Genomic DNA, 21,997 nt, shown 5'->3' with positions numbered 1-21,997 from the left:
AAGTGTAAATGGGGCCTCATACTCCCAATCCTTCATCTCCACCTATTGTCCATGCACGGCTATGAATCACATGTTTATGTTAAATGTAATTAATTGATTGCACTAGACTCTACTGATTAAGCATAGAGGAAGACTGGTAAAAAATTAATCAGAGAGCTTTAGAGGAAAGAGGTCCGAGCAAGGAGATTTTCATTTGCCGTACTGCCGTTAATCGCAATGAATCATGGGAGAGTTGCGTGGTTCAGCCTGGTCACGGCTAAAAATGAAGGTGTTTTAATGGGTCAGTTGTACGATAAGGTTAAAAAATGTTACTAATGTGCAGCAATTACGGAGAAAATGTGACATTTATAAGCTAACGTGGCGATTTTCGGACAGAACTGGATGGCGCCTTGTCATCATGCTAGCGTTAGCCTATGGCGTTACGCTGCCGTCAGTTCATTTCCCACTGGTTACACATCTCCCTCTATTTGAATCTCTGGTTGTGTGTAGAGGATTGCTGGAACCTCTGACACAACGCGCAAACTCTCGCGAAATTAGCCACAGAGTTGACAAAAGTGCTTATGCCTCCTGTTTCTTGTCGATTTCCGGGTCACATAGGGAAGGGGGAGGCTGTGGAGGAAAGGACGAAAGGAATACTGGCGTGATTTTGGAGTAAACCGGGGGGACGGGCGATCGATGTTTTGCTAACCACGTCTGTGTATGGCCGCAGTACCTATCTAGCTAAAAGCTGACAACCCACTCGCTGGTCACATGAAGTGAATTTGACCTGAGGATGGCGGAGGGGGATATACCAGCACCAGACCTGCATCTGCAATCCTCGGAGGTTTCAGAAAGTTTGGACGCCTCTGGAAGACAATATTCCCAAGATGAAAATGGACACGTTGACAGTCCAGATGAGACTTTCTCTCCAACTTCGGTGATATACTTTAAAGAGGCTTTAAACTCTTCAAACTTAAGATTCACCAAGACGGGGTCATTATCTTCCAGTCCTGTCCGACATTATGAATTCCAGATTGAAAGAACGAAGTCAAAGGGCAAAAGTAAGTGCTAGTAGTTAACGTTAACTGAGTTAACTTTTTACAGTGTAACTCTAGCTAGCAACCTGTCCAGTTAGTCGAAGTAACTTATTTAGTTAGAAGCACCTATTTATTGATAAACTATGGCTAGCTAGCTAGCTTTCTAACAACGCTCTAACTACCCTGTTAACTTAAACAAACTGTTTCCTACCTTGTGACCGAAGGAAGCTGCCATATAGCTAGTAGCTAACTAGCTAGCAAAGTAACAAATAACATTAGCAGGTTTGTCAATGCACTTGCTTCTCAGGTTCAAATTAATTTGCAAAATTGGCGAAGGAGCCGGTTACGTTATTAACTCAACTGACTTTCAGTTACTAATGTCAACAAGATATGTGGATTAACGTCAACAGTAGCTTTCAGAGCATATCTGTGTTGGACCTGCTGAGTGTGTCGTGTTGTTTTGACAGCTTGAGTCAGCTAGGCAACGCTATTGTGTGATTAACGTTACTATCTGCTGTCATAAATTCAGCCTAGTTTGCTCAACTTTTACTTTAGATCAAGACTGCCTATGAACTAATGAACTAACGATAACTGATAATGTTAACGTCAACTTGGCTGCCAGTGCCAACATTTAATGTTACCAAATATCAGTAGTTTTAAAACAAACGTAGAATTAGCCAGTGTCTTATTTAGACAGTCTTTAGATACAATAGTCAATAGCAGATTTATTTATACACAGTTTACTCTTGGATAAATTACTGGTGGTTAACATTACTTTCACATCTTCACTGCATTGCCCTTAACAAGGCCTATTGACTGTTTATCTGTAATGTCGGAGGTAACGGGCGTGCAATCACAGTCACTATGTTAAATGACTTAATGTGTATTAAGGTGTCAGTGATGTGTGTAACTCGACTGTTGGCGACAATGATTGTCAATGTAAAGTCAAAACATTGGAATCTTTCCACATATTAAACTATAGGGTTTTGACTTTATTCTCTGTTTTAATAGGAGGTAGTTTCCTGTAAACACAAACTATACTTGGCTAATTTTGTTTTCCTCAATGAAAAATCAGAATAATTGCTCCGTTTACATTCTGGACCCCGGCCATGTCACACTGCTCACTTCTATTTGTGTTTGCGATTTAAAAACCCTGAAATCACTGAAGTGTTGCAGCCAGGTCAATAATTGCATTGTTATAGTATAGTTAAAGAGTAATAGGCTTCTCTCTCAGGTCAGGGGCTGTTGTTGATGCCTGAGAGATGGATGAGTCCTCTGCTGCATCATTAGCATTAGATGGGTACTCTGGGGACCCCCTCCTTCCTTTTTACGCATGCACCATCTGCTCACGTGACATGTGTTCCTGTACCCAGCATATTTGTCAGCCATCTTGGTCAACACCCACCCAGTGCATTCACTGCGGTGCAGAAGCAGTCCAATCAGAGTGAACCGGCATTAAGCTGACCGGAGGAGGGTTGTGATTTTCAACACAGTGCTCTCTTGCATTTTAAATCCCCAGGCTGCACAAAAGGGATAACAGAAGGTTGGAGAGGAGGAGGAGGAGAGGGCAGGGCAGCCTTTCTCAAGACCGCAGCGTTTTCTCTTGACTCACTTGTAAAAGGGCAGAGAGGAGGATGCAGGCATAAAGAGAAGGAGAAACAGCACCCTTTCAAACACCTGCTGAAAGCCGCTGTTGGCCTTTCCCGTCTCGGCGTTTTCCCTTTGTTTTGATGCTCTTTTCATTCTCTCTGAATTATTTTTCTCTCTGACCTGCTATTTTGGGCCTTCTTTGCGTTTGGCTTTTGGAATAAAAGCTACGCATTTTCCCTCGGTGGTGTTAGTTTTGCCTCGCATCAGCTGAGTCATCATGTCTGATCTGACGCCTCAGAGCGATGCCCCGACCCCCACCACCGACAAGATCACCCAGGCAGCCCGGGAGACCATTTATCTCTGCAACTTTCGCGTGTCTGTTGATGGCGAATGGCTTTGCCTGCGCGAGCTCAACGATATCTCCCTTACCCCGGACCCAGAGCCAGCCCATGAAGGTAATGTGTGAGATTAGCCCGGTGTCCGAGGAGATTTGTGGCACAGTGTGATTTCTGTTAGGGCGTGGTGATAGAGCAGGTCCCCCTCTGGTAATGTATCTGGGGAATGTATCCTGTTTAGGCTGTGTCATGTTGGATTTCATGTTGGAAAGGGATGATGTCCCTTGGTTAGGGTTAGCACAGGAAGACTGTTTGGAGCTGTTGGTAGGATGACGCTGCTTGTAAATAAGGTAGGGCCGGGTGATAAAACAACCAGGAAGTGCTGGGTGCTAAAGCGGTCTCTATCATGAGAGAATTTACTCAGACAACAACAATAAACGTATGTTGTTTCGATAAATAATTTTTGGTGTCTGTTTTCGTCAACCTAGCCAAAAGCAACACAATCAGCCAAGCACACAGCAGAAACAAGCTTGCACATTCATGTACACATCACTCCCAATGGTACTAACTAAGACAGGATGTAACCAAATGTAGGTTATTATTATTTGGCAGTGATCAGGTCCATGTTCTACCCTCAGTTGGGCCACAGTATGTAGTTGTGTGGTTGGTAATTGTAAAAGAAAGAATGCATTAGATGCGGTTGTTGTGCACCAACAGACTTTTGTCTTCCTCATCTCTCGCCACTCCCTCTCCTAACCTGTACAGAGCACGCAGAATGGCAAATCCAGCGTTTTACAGAGAAAGTCAGCCAGTTCAGATTTTTCTCCGGCCAGTTGGCCAAGACCACGCTACAACACTTCAGCCTATGTCTCTTAAAAGGGATTAATGGTCTACTGTAATGACATTAGAGGCAGTGACAATAACAATGACAGAATTGTTTTATTGAGCTACTGTAATATAAAATACTTTACCATCATTCCTTAATTTTATTAATGAATCAACTTGTGTTTATTTTAGCAGTTGTTGTGTTTGTTTTTTAGGCCAAAGCATCTTTGAATTTGAACTGAGACTAGCAGTAGTGTAGAATTACAAAATTTTCACTTTCCTTTTGCATGTAGAACGAAGAGAAGCAGACTGAGGATGAGGCAAAGTAAACACAATGTGGATGTAACTCTTTGGACTATTTATTTTTAACAAATAGCATGGATAAAACAGTAGCATTTGTAGCTCAAACACTATTTGTACATAATGCCAAGTGACTGTGATTAAGGTAGAGATTTTTAATGCTCTGAAAGCCCACTCCACCAAGAAATCATGTTGGTTTTGTGTAAATTATTGGTTCTGATAGCAAATTATTGTGGTCCATAATTTAAAAAGAACATTCAGCAGTAGAAAGCACCTGCTGACCCCTCTGGGGCCGCGGGATTACATCCAAATATTATATCACATCCTAAGGAGAATACTCTTCAAACGTAAAAATATATGCACATACAATATATTGTAATCACTGAAACTGATCAGTCTACAAAAAAACCCACTTTGCTAACATTTTTGCTTATATTGCTCAACCCTAGTGCTGTGAATGAAAAACCTACACTGTCTGCAGTTGCTGTTTTGTTTATTTGTTTTTTTCAGCATCCTCGGCATGTTTTGTCATTTTTTTGGATCACTTCCTACTAGTTGCAGTTAGGCTAGACATTTAATTTACTGGAAACCACTCACACTTTCTCATCTATAGCTTGTTTGATTTGGTCTGAATCAGAAGTGAAGCCGTTATGTTGTTGCATTTTGGCATTAATGCTAATTAACAAAGCTACATTTGGATGTGTTAGTCAGCTGTGTAATCTTGAATCCTATCTGAGAGTTGAACAAAAAAAATTCACATCCCAACCATCCAATTTTATCCTCACTAATTAATTGTAGGTATGTAAGTTCTGCAGTGCTATTATGTAAGTAATGAGGTAAGTTATTGTATCAAAATGAGAGCAGAAAAGCAGATGTTCATGGTGCACATCTGGAGAACTGAAGATAAGAGAAAATGTAAATGGAACATTTGCCAGTCACATGTCAAAGGTGTGTGTTGATGATTACCTTATGATTGCAGAGATTTTGTTTTGGAAGTGGCGATTTTCATATTCTGTGTAGGGCTGGGCGATAATTCAATATTATTGTTGTATTATTATTTATCGTCTTTCAGTCGAATCATATTGTGATGAAATGGTGATTTTGTGATATTGTGACACACAATTCTGCTGTCTAAACTGATGATAAGCAAATGTTATTTAAAAACTCTGACAAAATTCAACATTTTAAAGAACATTATTTGAAAAATTCTGTTTTGTTTGACACCACACTTATCATTACCATTCGGTTCAGTGGGATAAACATTAATTTTATTTATTTATCATGTGATTTTTCATACGTGAGCGAGCCATATCACCATGTATATGGATATCGAAAAAAAATCCTTATGATTATCGTGATATTGAGTTCAACCGTATCGCCCAGCCCTAATTCCACAATCAGAGACCATGGAAATTCATAGAAACAAATTCATGCTTCCCTCAAAGTTGAATGATTGTTACAGTGTCCCTGACTGTCTGCATGTCTGCAAGTGACTGATGACAGATACTGAAAGCCTGACTAGACCTCATGAGGAGGAACTGTAACAGGCTGCACAGTGGAAACTGTAGACCTGTATGTGTTTCTGTGAACTAGGGATGGAACAATAACCGGTATTACTGTAATAATGACACCGCCACTAATTTGTATTATCATGACCACCGCCATAACCGTGGCTCTCGTCTGTCATCATTGATGTTTTAGCCCTCTAATAAATGTTTTATTCATGTTGCTGACTTAGTTAAAGTGGATGCAGGCCAGTAGCACTTTGTTTGAGACTCATTTGACTTTATTTATAGAAGCTGTTATTTGGACAACTAAGACACCATTGTGCTAATAACCTATCAGTGTCTATAATACCTAAATAAATCATGGTTTAGGCATATGCACATATGCATATTGGCAAGAATTAAATACTAACTGTATTAACTCTGTAACTGTTGATTTAAACAATTGTTTTTCCCCTAGGAACATTTCCACTGGAGTTGAACACTATATTTTCTAAGCTATCCCTTGCTGTATTGTGCTGTATTAATTAATTCCTAAGGCCAATGTCAAGTTGTGTATTTCCAGATAAAACATTTGTTTTTCCACTGTAAATTGGGGTCTACAGACAGTAAGACATGGAAAGTTTTACAAATCCTTTTGAAGTGGCTCACAGGACTCATTACCAGACTTTGATATTCTCCAATTTATTTATTAAGAATTTTAAGGATACAGAAAAATAAAAAAATATGTAAAAAGTTTTCATTTTGACATGTACAGCCCAATGATCTTGAGTTGTTTAGTGCCGCAAAATGCCACATCTGTAATGTTTTTAGAGAAAATGTTTTGGCTTTAGTGTGTGGTTTTGAATCAAGCGCTGAACTGTTTGGTTCAGTGAGGATTTACCGTTCAGACTTGGACGCACACCAAGCAGCCACTACATCTGAGGGGTGACCTTGGGCTTCCTCCAAGACCTCCAAAACTTTCAACCTCTTCTGACTGTGGCTAAGAAAATTGAACTATAGCCTGCTGTATATCTATTATGGTTTCAACCTGAATGTTGCTTGATGAAATAGAAGGCAACTACTATTTATTCATCCTGAGAGTGTTTCATTGAGACAGAGACTTGGGCAAAGAAATGTCCTGCTCTACTTTCCTACACTAAAACGACCCACACTGCAGGGCCACCGCAAACGTTTTTCTCTAATTGGGGCAAAGCCAAACCAAACACCAGCACAGAATTTTAGGATTGTATATTTCCTCCCGCAGCTCTCGATAAGTTGAGCTCTTGAGTCGATGCTGCTGCAAGACCATGGCCAGTGTCATTACTATTGTAGGACTATACTTGCCAGGTGACACACTTGTTGATTCCCTTTGCTGTTTTTCTTTCTCTAGATCCCAAGGACCCTATCGCAATCGAAAGGCTTAACTTGATGAACATGGCCAAATTGAGCATCAAGGGCCTGATTGAGTCTGCTCTCAACCTTGGACGCACACTAGACTCTGACTATGCACCGCTCCAGCAGTTCTTTGTCGTGATGGAGCACTGTCTGAAACATGGGTTGAAAAGTATGTATAACACACTTCAGGCCACCATCGTTCTTTCATAACTGCTTTATCTGTGCTTCTTACACAGGTCTGTAATATTAGAAAAGTTATGGGAAATGAGTTCAATAAATTACAGATCTTGGTCTAGTTTGGTAATTGCACAAAAAGGCCTGAAAATGTATGAAAAGTCAACTGTTGTTCAGCCCCAAATATAAATGCACATTTTATGCAGTTGCAGTGTTGAAGAATAAACTTAAGCTATAGTGACATGGCCAGTCATATTACCCAGCCACTAACGGCATACATCATATTCAGTACTGACCAAAATAATAAAAAAAAAAAAAAAGAAAAATCTGCTGGCACCATGCCGATTGAAGCCAGTGTATTTAATCAGATTTAGTCTGTTATGAACACTATATTGCAGGAAAGTAGCTGGTTTGTTCCCCAAGTCGCCCATTATTATATACAGTATGATGATTCACTGGCCCAAGTTCCTCAAAAGGAAATATTTTAACAAAACGCTTTCTGTCAATCATCAGCCAAGAAGACCTTCCTGGGGCAGAACAAGTCGTTTTGGGGAGCGTTGGAGCTGGTGGAGAAGCTGACCCCCGAGGCAGGAGAGATCACTGCGAGTGTAAAAGACCTGCCTGGCCTCAGGTAAGTCACAATGAAACTGCATTTTGAGAGCACCTTGCTTCCTCAATGTGACGTATTTCCTGTTGAAACTGCATATTGGGGCGAGACATAACGCAGGGAGGGATCATTCAAAAGTGTAAATTAGTAATATAAGATTTATTGGTTGGAATTTTTATGTATGCCTCCTGGTACACGATGAAGTCAGCAGTTTTTTAGTAACAGTAATGAGATTTTGATATAAAAACACAAGATAATATATATTTTTTTGTCCTTTTTTTGCATGTATGGTGATGATAGTTTGAATGAGCTAAAAAGGTGAAAAATTCTGATTTTCAGTGTGACTTTTAAGTCCCTAGAGAAGGCATGTTAGATTTCAACATTTTCGATATTGTTATCAATACTTTCTTCCATAATTTTGTACAAAATGTTATGAAAAGAATAAACCTACTTGGGTTACTCCCTTTGGCAACTATATTTTAGACAATATATAGTTAATGTATAAATACAATATATAAATAGTCAAATATATAGTAAAATCTAATGAATAACTTTAAATGACAAATTGACATTTTGTTCTTTTGGCTAAAAATAATTTTGTATCATAGTGAATATATCAACTTTGCATGTTAGTGTCTCCAAATGGCAGTGGTAGGTAACTATTTAAAAACTTCAATACCCAGAAATCCTGTAACGTGATATCAGTAAACTGCACGGAAAACACTTATGTTTACTAACCTGGACGGTTTAATTTTAATAAGTTAAACTTCCTGATGTAACATGGCAAAATTGAGGGAGCTAACGTTTTTCTAACTTCAACATGACTAATCAGAAAAATGCTGATTTGGGTTTTGCTATACTTGACATTAGAAAGCCAAACTTTTGGATAATTCTGACATTGTTTGTCAGCAGTGCAAACCCATTCAGCCACCAGCTGCATCTGAGTTTGAATTGCTGAAGGAGCTAAATGGCGAGGTCTGACTAAAGTGTTTGTCCTCTGCTCTTTCTGGCTCAGTGTGGATGTTAAGACCTGAATAGAGGTTTGTTACACAACGTTTGGAGAGTGGTTATCGATGGTTACGAGGCATAGGCCACCATATTGGAAGAGTGGCAACAAAATTAGATGTTGTAATGTTATCGCCTCTTCCTCCATAATCTTTTCCTCCCTTCTACAGTGTAATTTGAACATCGTACTATACATAAATTTGGCATTTTGTCTCTTTTGTTAGGAAGGAAGAGACGATAACGTTACAGTCTTGCATGCCCCTTGAAATTTTTTTAACCACTATTGCCTCTACTGCTTTGCATTGAACGTTTTGATGTCACCATTCATATACTGACTGTAAATAATCTGGTACTGTGAACTGTCTTTATATGAATATACTGTAGTTGTGTGCCCAAACTAAAAATAAACATGCTTCGTTGTGAGGAGTTTGTATGAAATTCAAGACCCTCGATTACCTTTTTTTTGACATCTGACGTGACCTATTGTCTAGAACGTAGCTGATTCCTCACAACTTAAATAGTTATGTTATTAAAATACACCTGTCTTATCAGTCTAATTCACAAAGTGGGGCTGCAACAGAGAAGAATGTCCCATACCCCCATAGACACTGTAGATTTGTCCTTTTTGCACAAACAAAATTCTGGTGTCAGGTTTGGTCACTTCTCCACCCACACAAAGTGACAAATCTAAACTTTAGAGTGAAATCCAAACGAGAGAAAGCTGGACTCACCAACATTAGATCTGTTCCTCTCTCGTCTCTTTGGTTTCCTTTGGTATAAAGCATTACAGACCGGCCGGGTTGGCGGACATGAGCGTACTGTGTGCAGTTTACTGACGTCATGTTCCAGGTTTTCTGGGTAGTTAGTCTGGATAGTTTTCAAACTGTTACCGCTTGTTGCCATCTGGAGCTGCCGTGCGAAGTTGCCTGTTGCAGCTGTAAAGTGATCAAAGTAAAGGCAGTAACAGTAAAGATTCTGTCTGATTAGCACACAAAGTATTAGATATATATTTGTACAAGTAGGCCTCTCTGGTGTTAAATTGGCAGGTGTATTCTTATCAAAGTTCCTGTATTTTGTCACAGAACACCTCTAGGTAGAGGACGTGCCTGGTTACGACTGGCCTTGATGCAGAAGAAGCTCTCTGATTACATGAAGACCATCATCAATCGAAAGGACCTGCTCAGGTGTGTTTGTATCACACTGCTAATGTCCAATAGCATCTAGAATTACACCTTTTAGCTTTAGTTTGGGATTGGTGTTTTAAGATTATATATTTTTTTGTCCCTAGAAGTGTTAAGTATGAGCACGCAATGCAAGAGAGAATAGATAAGACCAGAAATACTTAGTAAGCTAAAAAGACGATTTCCTGGACTCAGTGTTTTCACTCCCGTCTCCCTCTGTAGTGAATTCTACGAGCCAAATGCGTTGATGATGGAGGAGGAGGGAGCTGTGATTGCCGGGCTGCTCGTTGGACTGAACGTCATTGACGCCAACCTCTGTATGAAGGGAGAAGACTTGGATTCACAGGTTATTCTGCTTTCACTGTGCACTTTTGTTTCAGAAGACCACCTGCAGAGCTGCCATAGCACTAGAAAGGCCAAAGGCTTGAGCCACTGGGCATTGGGATTTCAAGATTACATTTCAAAAGGCCATCTAATTGTTCAGTAGTGGAGAAGAGGAAGAGACATTAACGCTTTTGGGTGCTAATGTCCTGTAGCCCACCGTTGTGGTGCTGCTAGACAAATTATAGATGTCTGGGGTTTTTTTCAAGAATTTTAAAGGTAGCATATTTACACATTACATTTACAGTGTTGGAGAAAATGTGGTTTTGACTCTCAATGTCCAGTGGCACAGACTCCAGGCATTTCTAGTGTTAATCCATGTTCCTATACATAAACATGCTTTAAATTGCAGTTCAAAAACTATATAGATGTTTTTTTTAAATTGAATGTGTTTTTGTGTTCTTGAGACCTCACATATTCTAATATCTCGTACTTAACTATACTGACAGCAATTAATCATTTTGCCCTCAAAAACACCCCTCTAGTAATTCTATGAACAGTTAATAGCCAGTCACAGGCTGCTCCATGCCATATTAACTGTCAGATTGGAAATTAGGCCAGGAGGGTTGGGAGGATTGGGAGGAATGGGCAGGGTGCCATTTTTTTTTCTTGCCATATGAAAAACCACATGATGGCGCTGTCACCAGCTAAGTGACCCTGCAGTGTAAGTACATTGCAGTAAAACTTCTCCAATTAAAACCCTTTGTTAATGGAGGCTGTGCAAACTATTGAAATATTTAGACGACCTAAATGCATTTAAATACAGACCAGAACATTGTCATATGAAAATTCAAGTGTATTAAAACCTCTCTGCACGTCCTAAATTGTGTCATTGCACACATATCAACTAGGATCTTCCTAGTTGATATTATTTTTATTTTTGCATCATGGCACCTTTTGTTCTACTGTATGTTAATTTTGACCATAATGCTGCAGTGTGGTTTCATTTGTCACTGATTTAATCTTTTCCCTTTTAAATTGCCTCTGCAGGTTGGGGTGATCGATTTTTCAATGTACCTCAAAGATGGCGGACACAGTAGCAAGAGTGCAGAGGGGTGAGTAGCACTTGGTTGTGGTCGTTTCAGTGCAGAGAGCCTCACAGCCACAAACTACTGTTGGTGATTGAATACTACTACTGTTTCCATAGAATCAGGAAATTATTTGAGAATTCACCTGACTGTCTTTGGACGACCATCCGATGCATCCCTGAATTTTCTTTTATTGAATCACTTTTAGCATAAATTTTACACCCAAGTTTTGCTGGCTAACTTTTCTTCAGAAGATGCAAACCTGACACAGCAGGACCTTTCAGTGATGTAAAGGTCCTGCTGCAGGACCCAGGCTGCTAGCACTTCATTCCCGATTGTCTGTGCCATTTTCTTTTTTTGTAATTCTCTTTTTATTAATTTTGAAATACAAAGTTATTTCATAAGACACTTGTAGTACAAAAGTATTGCATCAAGAAGACATTATAAAATAACTTAAAGTAAAATAAAAACCACTAAAGAGGGAGGTCCATAATTGCAATAGAAGGTACTTTCTTCATACAAATATTTGTTTATACAAAGTCTGGTCATAAAGGTGTAACATAAGTAACCCATTTTTCCCAATTTTCATCAAATTTGTGTGTCTGAGTTTGCAGGAGATGTTTTTGAATGGTGCAAGCAGACAACAAAAATAAGAATTTTTGGAAACTCGTTTGCTCTCACACTACAATTTAACACTATCCTTCTATTTTTTTGTCATTAAATGGGTGACCAAAAAATGTAGGAATACCTCCAAGCCAAGGTGTCTTAACTGCAACTAATGTTTTTTTTTTTTTAGAAATGAATCATAGTTGTGATGATCACCTCTTCCATCTCCCTGTGGTTTTATACCTCTCTCTCTTTTTCTCGTACTTCAGTGATGGCCAGATCACAGCAATTCTTGATCAGAAGAATTATGTGGAGGAGCTGAACAGACATTTAAGGTATGCCGAAACAACGGACTCTCCTCTCCTCGCTCTACTCTGTTGTTGAGCTTGATGACAAATGTGAGATTTTTTTGTCTATTCCTAGTGCGTCCGTAAATAACCTGCAGGCCAAGGTGGATGCTCTGGAAAAGTCCAATACAAAGCTAACAGAGGAGGTGAGTCTTGTTCCCCCCCGGGGATCGACGACAGCATTTCATTTCATCAGAAATACTTTCCTCTAAAAATGTCGGCCCCTCTTGAGTCTCTGCACAGCCACTGATATTCTCTGTTTAAACAAGTCTTGTTGAATTTTGTCTCCACAGCTTGCCGTGGCAAATAACCGGATCATCACCTTACAAGAAGACGTGGAGAGAGTAAAGGAGGAGAGCTCTTACCAGCTGGAGTCCAACAGGAAGGTTCATCAAGTTAATTTTACCTCTGCTTTTTTGTCTTCATAATATAGAACATAAATTATCACATGAGTGTCCCTTTTCCTCACAAATGGCATGCAGAATTCAGAAACTCCACAGTTATGTTATGTGACAGATGATGAGTAAACTGATGTTTTCAAATAATTGCGTGCCAAGCCAGGCCATAATCTTCTGTCAGATATTCTGAACATGGCCCAGGCTCATTTCCACAACAATTGAGTGTCCTAGATTATGGGGCATACCACTGAATACCAACATTCAAATGTTATTCCTGTGCCTTAGGACAGTTCAGTCTGTATTATTAAACATGAAGTACTGACTCTCATAGCCAGAAACTAGAACTAAATATGAGTTTGTCCCGCATCTTACAGCTCAGAGAAGGATTTGGAAATGTTGATCCCAACAGTAGTACATAGGGTAGTTTTGTGGGGATTTGGATACATACAGGTTGGCAACCTATGTAACCATTATAAAACAGCTCATTTAATTATTACGGTTCAGAAAAACAGTTTGCGTTACTCCAAATTTGTTAGTAGCTTCAGACTGTACGTTGGTATGACGTTGCTTTATTTGGTTTTGTGCATTTGTTCAGCAGTCTGACAAGTATTTTCAGGGCAGTGTGCTATTGAACATACATTTGAGGCAGCAAAATATATTTTCCACCACATATAAGCCATTTTTCGGTTTTCTCAAGTCCCCACATAGCAATTCAATTCAATTCAATAAATCTTTATTGTCCCCGGAGGGCAATTCTGGTGCAGCATAAAAAACATGGGAGAAACACACTGTACATACGACAACAACAAAAACACTATAAACAGCAAGTAATAGCAAACATGAAGTTAGCAAAGTGCAATGAGTATAAAATAAAAAATGTCATCAGCAATCTTTACTTTGAAGAGTAAAATGGTGGTAAAATGATTCCTACTAATTGAAAAAGGCTCTTGCTCCCCTGATCCTTCTGCTGCACACCTGAACCACCTCATTTTGGCTGGGATTGTGATTGGTGGCGATAATAATAATGCCACTTTTTCAGAATCACTATTTTCAGATGAGCTTATTATTCAGTGGTTTGTGGAGATGACTTGGGGTTGAGCTTTAAAGTGAGATGACTATACAATTTACATTCTTAAAGAAAGCAAAAATGTTGTTCTTTTGTTGTTGTTTTTTTTCAGTCGTATAATGTGGGCTCCTGTTCTCAGGCATTAAGAAGTGATTCAGCAGCAGACGGACAGGCGCTGGGTGAAACACGCAAGCAGCTCAAAGAGGAAACTCTGCTTCGATTGGTGAGTTTCAGGCTTTTGCAAATTGTTGCGTACCCTAATGTAACTCCTTTTACATCTCCATACTGTAGTGACTTTTTAGGGCTAGTTACATAGGTCATCAATTCAGTCTGTGGAAAGAGTATTTGGACAAATGTGTGAAATTCTTTGTGCTGTATTTACTATCACAAGTTGAATTTGATCCAAAAATAGACACTTGACACCCATGTCATTTGTGAACTTTACCTTACTTTGATCACATTTCTGTTGTGCCACTAAATAGTGGCTGTTTTGTGGCATTTACACACAATATTTTATCAAAGAGAAAAGTCTACAAAGTTTATGTGACAGTATTGAAATCAAAGAAATATCTAATGTGCAAAATTGTACACACGCTTGTTTAATTTGGGGTTAAATTATGTCACTGGAAAATATTTGTTTCATACATTTCACTTTTCCCAGACTTTGTGTTTAGGCTGTAGTTATGGGTCTTGAACAGTATTTTCCATTGAAATTGTATCTAATTCAGCCTTTCTTGTCAACAATGCCAGTAGTAGGTCAGCAAGGATATCTTGGACATTTATTATTTTATGTGAACAATTTAACCATGGATGGCCTGCAATTAAGACCAAGGCCTCTATTAGTGTGAGCATGAAACAAGTTTGTGAGCTTTCAGGATCCTCTGATGTGAAACGGCTGTTTTCAAGTCGGTGCTGTCTCTGTTCAGGATGTGGAGAAGGAGCTGGAGGTGCAGATCGGGATGAAGCAGGAGATGGAGCTGTCCATGAAGATGCTGGAGAAGGACGTCTGTGAGAAGCAGGACGCCCTGGTTGAGCTCAGACAGCAGCTGGATGACCTTCGCTCGCTCAACCAGCAGCTTACCCACAAGTCACAGGTGATGCTCCATATCTGCTCCTTTAACCTTATCACATACTGACCCACCTGGTTTGACATTATTATTATACGTGCATAGCATCCGCTTTTCACATTTAAAGTCTGTGAGATCATCTTTTTTTTTTTTTACATATAATTTTGGCAACATCTGCTAAGCGCTCATTGCTGTGGTGTTTTTGCACTGCACTTCCCAGACATCACTTGGTAATTTATTCCCAACAAACCGTTGATGCTAGTGCCAGAAACATAAAATGCATCACTTCCTGGGCGCCAGAGGTTTTTCCCAGGAAAAACTTACCAGACACCGGATGTTCAGAACAGCAAATGGAAATGTTTTTATGAACCTGGTATAGATTGAATCACTGTTGTGTTATATCAATCGGTGATAGAGAGTAGCAGAACAGACATTTATTTGCATGAATGTTGCAGATTATTGTTTTAAGAGGGAGAGGAACAGGTAGGGTGAACACTGGGATGATCAATCGGTTAAAATTACTATTAATACTTATCTTTGGATTGGGAAGGTTTGCGCTGTATTAAGGCAGAGGGTGCTGTGATAAACGTTATTTTACCTAATCTGATCTATGGGTTCCCTCAGTCAAAAACGTGTTTCACTTTAGAGCTCCTGGCATCAAAATAACCTCGAAACTTTTCTCTACAGCTGCTGTAGGTTGCTTGAATAAGCTGAGCTCCATCTGATGTAGAAATTCAGATTAAACAAGTCATACAGTTAATGAATGAAAGGAGACGGTGGTGCCGTTGCTCATTGACTCCGAGTGATTGAAGAAGTTTTGAGGCTCTCACTGTCCCAGTTATTGTTCCCAGTTTGTGCCTGGAAGAGTAAGGGAAATCCCTGAAACAGAACTCTTAAAAATTGAACACTGCAAATGTATACATTTCTAAAAAAGGAAAGAAATATCAATAATAATAATAATAATAATGATCCACAACTCCTCCAGTCAAGTCTCTGTCATGTGACCAACACATGGATCAAGACTGCAGTCCAGTTGAGGAAGGGGAAACCAGTTAATTAACGTTGGGGTTTCTTCCTCAGAGCTCGGAGTCCAGCTCCAAACAGAAGAGCGAAGTCATCGTTCGCCTGGAGGAGAAAATAAACCAGATGGCAGGGACGGTAAAACAGCTGGAGAGCAGGTGAGGACCGCACCGCTTTCCACACGCAGAGAAACCCCACAAGAGTTTACGCACAACTTTCTGCATTTTCATCAGGCTATTCCCAATTTTATCTTTATTCTGCATCAAAATGAAAGAAACTCCAAGGTAAATGGTCAACAGTAAAAATGGAAAAATGAAGCCAAAAAATTCCTTGTGACATACCACACAATAATTGGTGTAACAAGTCTTTCAGATAGTCTTAACTTCTAGTATTTAAAGAGAAAATTGCTCATATATTAAACAAGGTTATTAACGACAATAATGTCTCTTTGTGTCCTGTTTGTCTTTTTTTCCTCTCTCCATTGTCATTATTATTTTTTTTATCATCGTTTGATCATCTTTTTTTTTTTTTTTTAATTATTCAAACAGTGAGAAACATTTGGTGAAGCAGGCCAGAAACCTGAACTCAGCTGCAGGGAAGCTGCTTCAGATGCAGCCGTAGTGGCAGAGGGGCGTCCCCGCTCCCTTTATTATAGTTTCATAAATCGGGATGTCTGAGTAAAACCATACAACCCTGCCTAATATAGAAATAACCAAACTAGGACGTTTTCTGGTATGATGCTCCTTTGTTGTTGAAAATAAACCATCTTCCCACAACCTCCTGCAATGGCTCTCCAGCATCAGCTTTGAGTAGTGTGGACTGCATCGATCCTTTTAGCAGCCCTTATCCTTGTATTCTTTGACAGATGTGTTTGCCACATCCGATTCACACTTACTTTGTTAGGCATTTCTTAAAATGACCCCATTAAAGCTGTTTGACAGAGGTAAGAGAAGTAGATCGCATGGTGTCTGTCGGTTTGTCCGCAGTGGACAGTGTTTGGAGAGTAATAATTGTTTGCTGATGGACTGATTGATGTGAATGAACGCACATTTGCCAGAGAGTAGACGGGCATCCTGGATATTTGGAAGGTAGTGGAATTTAGTTACCGCCTGTCAAAATAAACCTGATTACTGTAACATTATTCCAAAGAATTTGAGTATTTCTTTTGTCAGACAAAGACTGAGAATGAAGAAGGCTTGATCTCAACTAATTAGAGGCCAATATCCAAGGATTTTGTTGTCATTCAGTAATTCACATCAAAGTGTAGAAGGCCAGGACAGGAACAAGACAAACTTAAGAACAAATAGGACAAAGTTAATTTATTAATTTCAAATTGTATGTGAACATAACATTGGTGTAAACTGTAGTAATCACTGGGCTAATAAAATAAATAAACCAAAACGGCTTGCATCATCTTCTTTGGTTTAAGTTTTGTTTTCCTGTTGCCGTCTTTGAGTTTCGATCCTCACATACTTGGAGATCTTTCATTTTATTTTATTTTTTTTTTTAGTTAACATGACATCTCTTTCCAGCCATGTTTGTTTTTCATTAAGTTTTCATTTTACCATAAGTTTATGTGACCCCAACCCAGATCCAAACAGGCTGAGCGAGAGAGGGATCTGGCTGTCGAGGCCAACCGGCTCTTCAAACAAGAGTTTGGGGACAAAATCGAGAGTCTGCAGACGGAGGTGGAGCAGCTGAGGAAACAGAGGTAAAGTTAGAGGAAACAGTACACAAAAGGAAACAGATAATGCTAGGTATACAGTATGTGAAGCATTTTTAAACATCAATATATCATTGTCAAATTAATTATAGTAAGATGTACAATGGCCGTTAACAAATGGTCCAGACGACTCGTACCCTCTGTCTCATGCCAGTGGTATTGTTAGTGCTAGTGTTTCCCAAAATGAAGACTACATTTCCCATAAACCCCATTCAAAGAGGATGTACTTCGGTGCAAGGTTTTCTCTGTGGCTTTACTGAAGAGGATAAGGATGTTGGAAGTAGTTTTTCTGTCGGCTTTTCACTCTTCCATCATCTGCAATTGCCAGAAACTTTGACAGCTTTACTTCCATTTGGGATGGAAGAACAGCAGCCGCCTCCTGCTTTGTGCTGTAAAGCAATGCATCAGATTTCCCGACAAACCTGATGGCACACAATGTAAAATGCAGTGTGGAGGCCGGTAGAGGCTGACACTCTTCTTACTGATGGTCTCATTTGTTTATGACAGTTATACTCATGTCTCAAAATGAATGTGGTAAGGATTTATTGATGTTAAAATGCTTCACCTAGCACCTGGTACTCGTCTTAGTTGTTTTTACAGTAATGCTGAGAAGAAATGATTATGACAAAACAAGGTATCAACACTATGAACACCTTAAATATAAATGAGAGGCTCTTAACACTCGTGCTCCCTGCTTTGTGTTTGTGTTTCAGGTATAATGTGGAGCTGGAGCTGAGGAAGGAGAGAGAGCGAAGGAGTGAGCCGCATGTGGACGCTGCGTCCAGACAGTCCAGCACGCCGCAGAGGGAGAGGAAACTCCTGGACGACATACGAAAAGTAGATGCTTGCCAGCAAATGTGTTAAATTAAAAATCAAGTCTAAAGTGGAGTTACTGGTGTGTACTTTGTCCTTGTACACCTTGTGTATACTTTTGCAACATTGTCCCTAGGAATCCCAGGCAGTCAGAAAGGAGAATGATCAGTTACACATGGGGTTGGACGACAAAACAAGTCTTAGCTCCAGCATGTAAGTAGATTAGAGCCTACAACTCTCTAAAAAATGATTGCATGTCAGTTATCTAAACTGTACAGTTGCAGTATATAATATATAATATATTTTGGGGAAATATTTATTTATTTTTCCCCCCTCCCCTTCTTAAGGTCCTTGTCGCAACATGAAGATGAACAGGTGAGGTCCGAGACGCATGAAATCAAATCACTTTTACCTTAATACAGATCTATTGTATGATTGATTGCATGCGATTATGATTGGTTTATATGTGAAACGCTATAAAAATAAAAACAGCTGTTTAATGGGAGTGTTAAAACTTTCATCAAATCTATATTTAGACATTCCTTCAGTTGACACAAATGAGCTAATAACAAATCACCTGAAGTCAAATTTAAACAAAACAATTGCTCCTATCATTTCCTGTTCTGATCAAATCAAATGCCATGTTTATACTTAAAACTATACTACAAGATGCGATCATAGACTTAAAGCAGTCACTAGCACAAAGTATTGACCTGTGCCTTCACATGCAAGCCAAGCCAGGACCAAATATATCCAGTGATTTGATACAGTTAATTCAGTGTTATTCTTTTATTTTATCCAGGACGAGTCATTCCTGGAAATCAGTCAGCCTTCCATCTGCACCATGTGTGAACAGGAGGACTCCGTTCAAAAGATCAAGGTACAAGAATGGAAGATGATTCAAGACTGTCCTCACTAACAGTTGACAAAGTTTAGTGCCGCTACAAACCGCCGGAGGATGTCTATTCCAGTCTTAAAGGAACCGTCACATGTTATGTGGCAAAGGAAAGAAAAATCAAGCCAGAAAACATCTAAGATTGAATCATGTTCTTATTTTTTCCAGTCAGAAAGTTTGGAAGCAAAGTGTTTGAAACCCACTTTGCCAAGGGGGGGAAACACAAAAGATGTTGGATTGTTTTACACTTAATCTGATACATATCCCAAAACTGAACTGTCTGCACAAATTCATTTAGTTTGAGAGTTATTGAGCGTTAATGAGCGTGAATCCGCCTCCTTAAGTGATATTATCCAGTCACATGCACAGTGATAAATGCAGCTGAAAAGATCACAAGGCCTGTAGCCTCCTGGAGAGATACTATTAGGAAGATATAGTTTTCAAATCAGTTGTTTTATGTATATAGCAGGATAGGAATTCAAGTCAAAACAAAAATGACATCCAAATATGTAATGAAGTTTCGCAAGGTTGGAACAAGATGCTGTATCACCTTGTTTGACATCCCAAAACACAAAAATGGAATAGCAAATCAGTTTATTTTTTTTTTTTTTTGAGATCTGCAAGATATTTGGTCAAAGAAATCCCATTTTGAATCACATTAAAGATAAACTGATTTCTGCACTTTGTAGTTGAAACCGTTTCCCCGACCCTGGGGTGTCTTCCAGTCTGATTAACAGAGAACACTTTCAAATATTCTAATTAATACTGATTCTCAGAAGCGTTGACTGAAATTGGTTTTGCTACGACATAGTAGAGTGACTTCTCAAGAAAAGAGTGACACTAAACACTAAAGAGACCCAAATGTCTTTCAAAATAATATTGCAAATTTTCCCCAAATTGATTTCATGGACAAATTTAATTTGGTTTTTCCACAAACATTATTCAGTGTACTTTGAGTTTCTGTTTCATCAGTATAGCTGCCAAATATCACAATAGATATTATTAGTAGTAGATAGATATTAGATATTAATAGTATTATAAAATGTCAGATGGTCCACTGAAGCTTCTGAGTTAGGAAAACAACACGAACAACCAAAGAATTAAACCCACAATTTTTTACTTAAATCCTTCCTGAATCTGTAGGACTTTGTAGATGACTTGGTTTACTTACGAGTCTTGTGGACACGAAATTAACGTCACAACATCCTCGGCTTAGTCAAGATAAAGCTAAACAACCCTGCTTTTCCTTTTACAGAGAATGTTACAACACTCCTTTTCCTTTTTATAGAAACAATGCAAGAACTGCAGCGGCGTTTTCTGCGAAAGCTGCCTGGCCAACGAGCTGCCGCTGCCCTCCTCCATCCTCCCAGAGAACGTGTGCGACGCCTGCTACTCTCAGCTGCTGCAGCAGTACGCCTCAACCCCAACTTGAAGAAAGAAAAAAGACTATTTACTGCACAGTATGATGAGCAGATATAGGGAAATTCTCAGTAATTACACCAAAGGCATTGATTTCAAAATTGTTTAATTTACTCGCACTGCAAAAATGCACTTTTTGACTTCATGACTCGAGATGTCAGAAAAGAAACGATCTTTGCCGCAAGTTTTTGATCTGATAGATCCCCGAGAGTCCGGGACTCGAAGGGATATTTTTATTTATTTTAAGTAAGTGGTCAACATGTGAGAGCCGTGTGTGTGTGTGTGCAGGTTTTCATTCCAACCAAATACTAACGCAGCTGTTTTCAACGATTCGTTCCTCCTTTCTGATTGAAAGTGTGTTTAATTAGTGAAATCAGCTGCTGTAGTGTTTGGTTGTCATGGAAAAAATGCTTACACATCACAAAGGCACATGACTGACTTGAATAGACAGCTTTCATCGCCTCGCATTCAAAACTGACTTTCCACAATGTCCACTGAGTGGATTATTGATTGGTGTATTAAAATGTCAACTGACAATATTTTTAACCACAATTTTAAAGCATACAAAAAAATTGAAAAACTGGAATAGTTGTGGTGACTTAGTACTTCGAGTCACAGTTTTACTCCCATCGTGACACGGCGACCAATGATGTACAGAGATCAATGAAATGATCAATGAAACGTTTCATCGTCGTTTCTTTTAGATAGGTGAAGCGTGAATTTTCATATCTGGTTCAAGATGTCGGCGCTGGCATTCAGACTGTAGAGGAGAGTCGATCCTACACACACACAGTTACTCTTAAATCTTGAATACAGAAGGTGTGCTGTTACGAAATGTTTACAAAGTTGATATTCTGGATAGATGATTTCTGTACTGCTAATTTAACCGAGTCATAGTTCTGCTTGCTATTGTGTTCTGTATTAATTATAACTGGCATAAGCAAAATGGTTTCAAAAAATCCTCTCCGATTGACAAAATGCAGAATGTTTTGTGTCTTCACATCACTGTCTGGTATGGCATAACCTTCAGTTGTGGTGAACAATATGTCCTGTGATTTATTCTGCTTACTGCAATTGAAACCAATATCCAAATTTAGTGGACCTGTTGTTCACCTATTTACTCTCTTCAGTCTAACTCAATCTAACACTGTTTCTGGGCATATAACAGGATATTGCACTTTTTTTAAATAACTGGGCATAACAATTAATGTATAAACACATCATTCTAACTTTGCTGTTTTAATAGGAGATTATGAGGAATGATTAGGAGTCTTTAATGAGGAAAATTAACACTTGTGAGATGTAAATGCTTCTTTGAT

General features: G+C 39.1%; 1 protein-coding gene across 2 annotated transcripts; it reads left to right on the top strand.

Moving 5' to 3' along the window:
- Window positions 1–579: 579 nt before the first annotated feature.
- rufy3 (RUN and FYVE domain containing 3) lies at window positions 580–21,997 on the top strand. Of its 2 annotated transcripts, XM_071917805.2 has the most exons (18): window positions 580–1,040; window positions 6,944–7,117; window positions 7,636–7,753; window positions 9,817–9,918; window positions 10,138–10,261; window positions 11,287–11,351; window positions 12,200–12,265; window positions 12,354–12,423; window positions 12,571–12,663; window positions 13,881–13,964; window positions 14,668–14,835; window positions 15,889–15,986; window positions 17,420–17,539; window positions 18,265–18,388; window positions 18,501–18,577; window positions 18,712–18,739; window positions 19,167–19,244; window positions 20,548–21,997. In XM_071917805.2, exons 1-18 carry the CDS (start codon window positions 773–775, stop codon window positions 20,689–20,691), a joined length of 2,001 nt encoding a protein of 666 aa, XP_071773906.2. In that variant the 5' UTR covers window positions 580–772; the 3' UTR covers window positions 20,692–21,997. The 2 variants fall into 2 exon arrangements, with proteins under 2 accessions (XP_071773906.2, XP_078141321.1); XM_078285195.1 differs by lacking the exons at window positions 17,420–17,539; window positions 18,265–18,388; window positions 18,501–18,577; ... (1 more) ...; window positions 19,167–19,244; window positions 20,548–21,997 and adding an exon at window positions 16,377–17,368.

The sequence above is a fragment of the Centroberyx gerrardi genome, chromosome 8, assembly GCF_048128805.1.
Source record: "Centroberyx gerrardi isolate f3 chromosome 8, fCenGer3.hap1.cur.20231027, whole genome shotgun sequence".
NCBI lineage: Eukaryota > Metazoa > Chordata > Actinopteri > Beryciformes > Berycidae > Centroberyx > Centroberyx gerrardi.
This window is presented reverse-complemented; position numbering and strand designations above follow the sequence as displayed.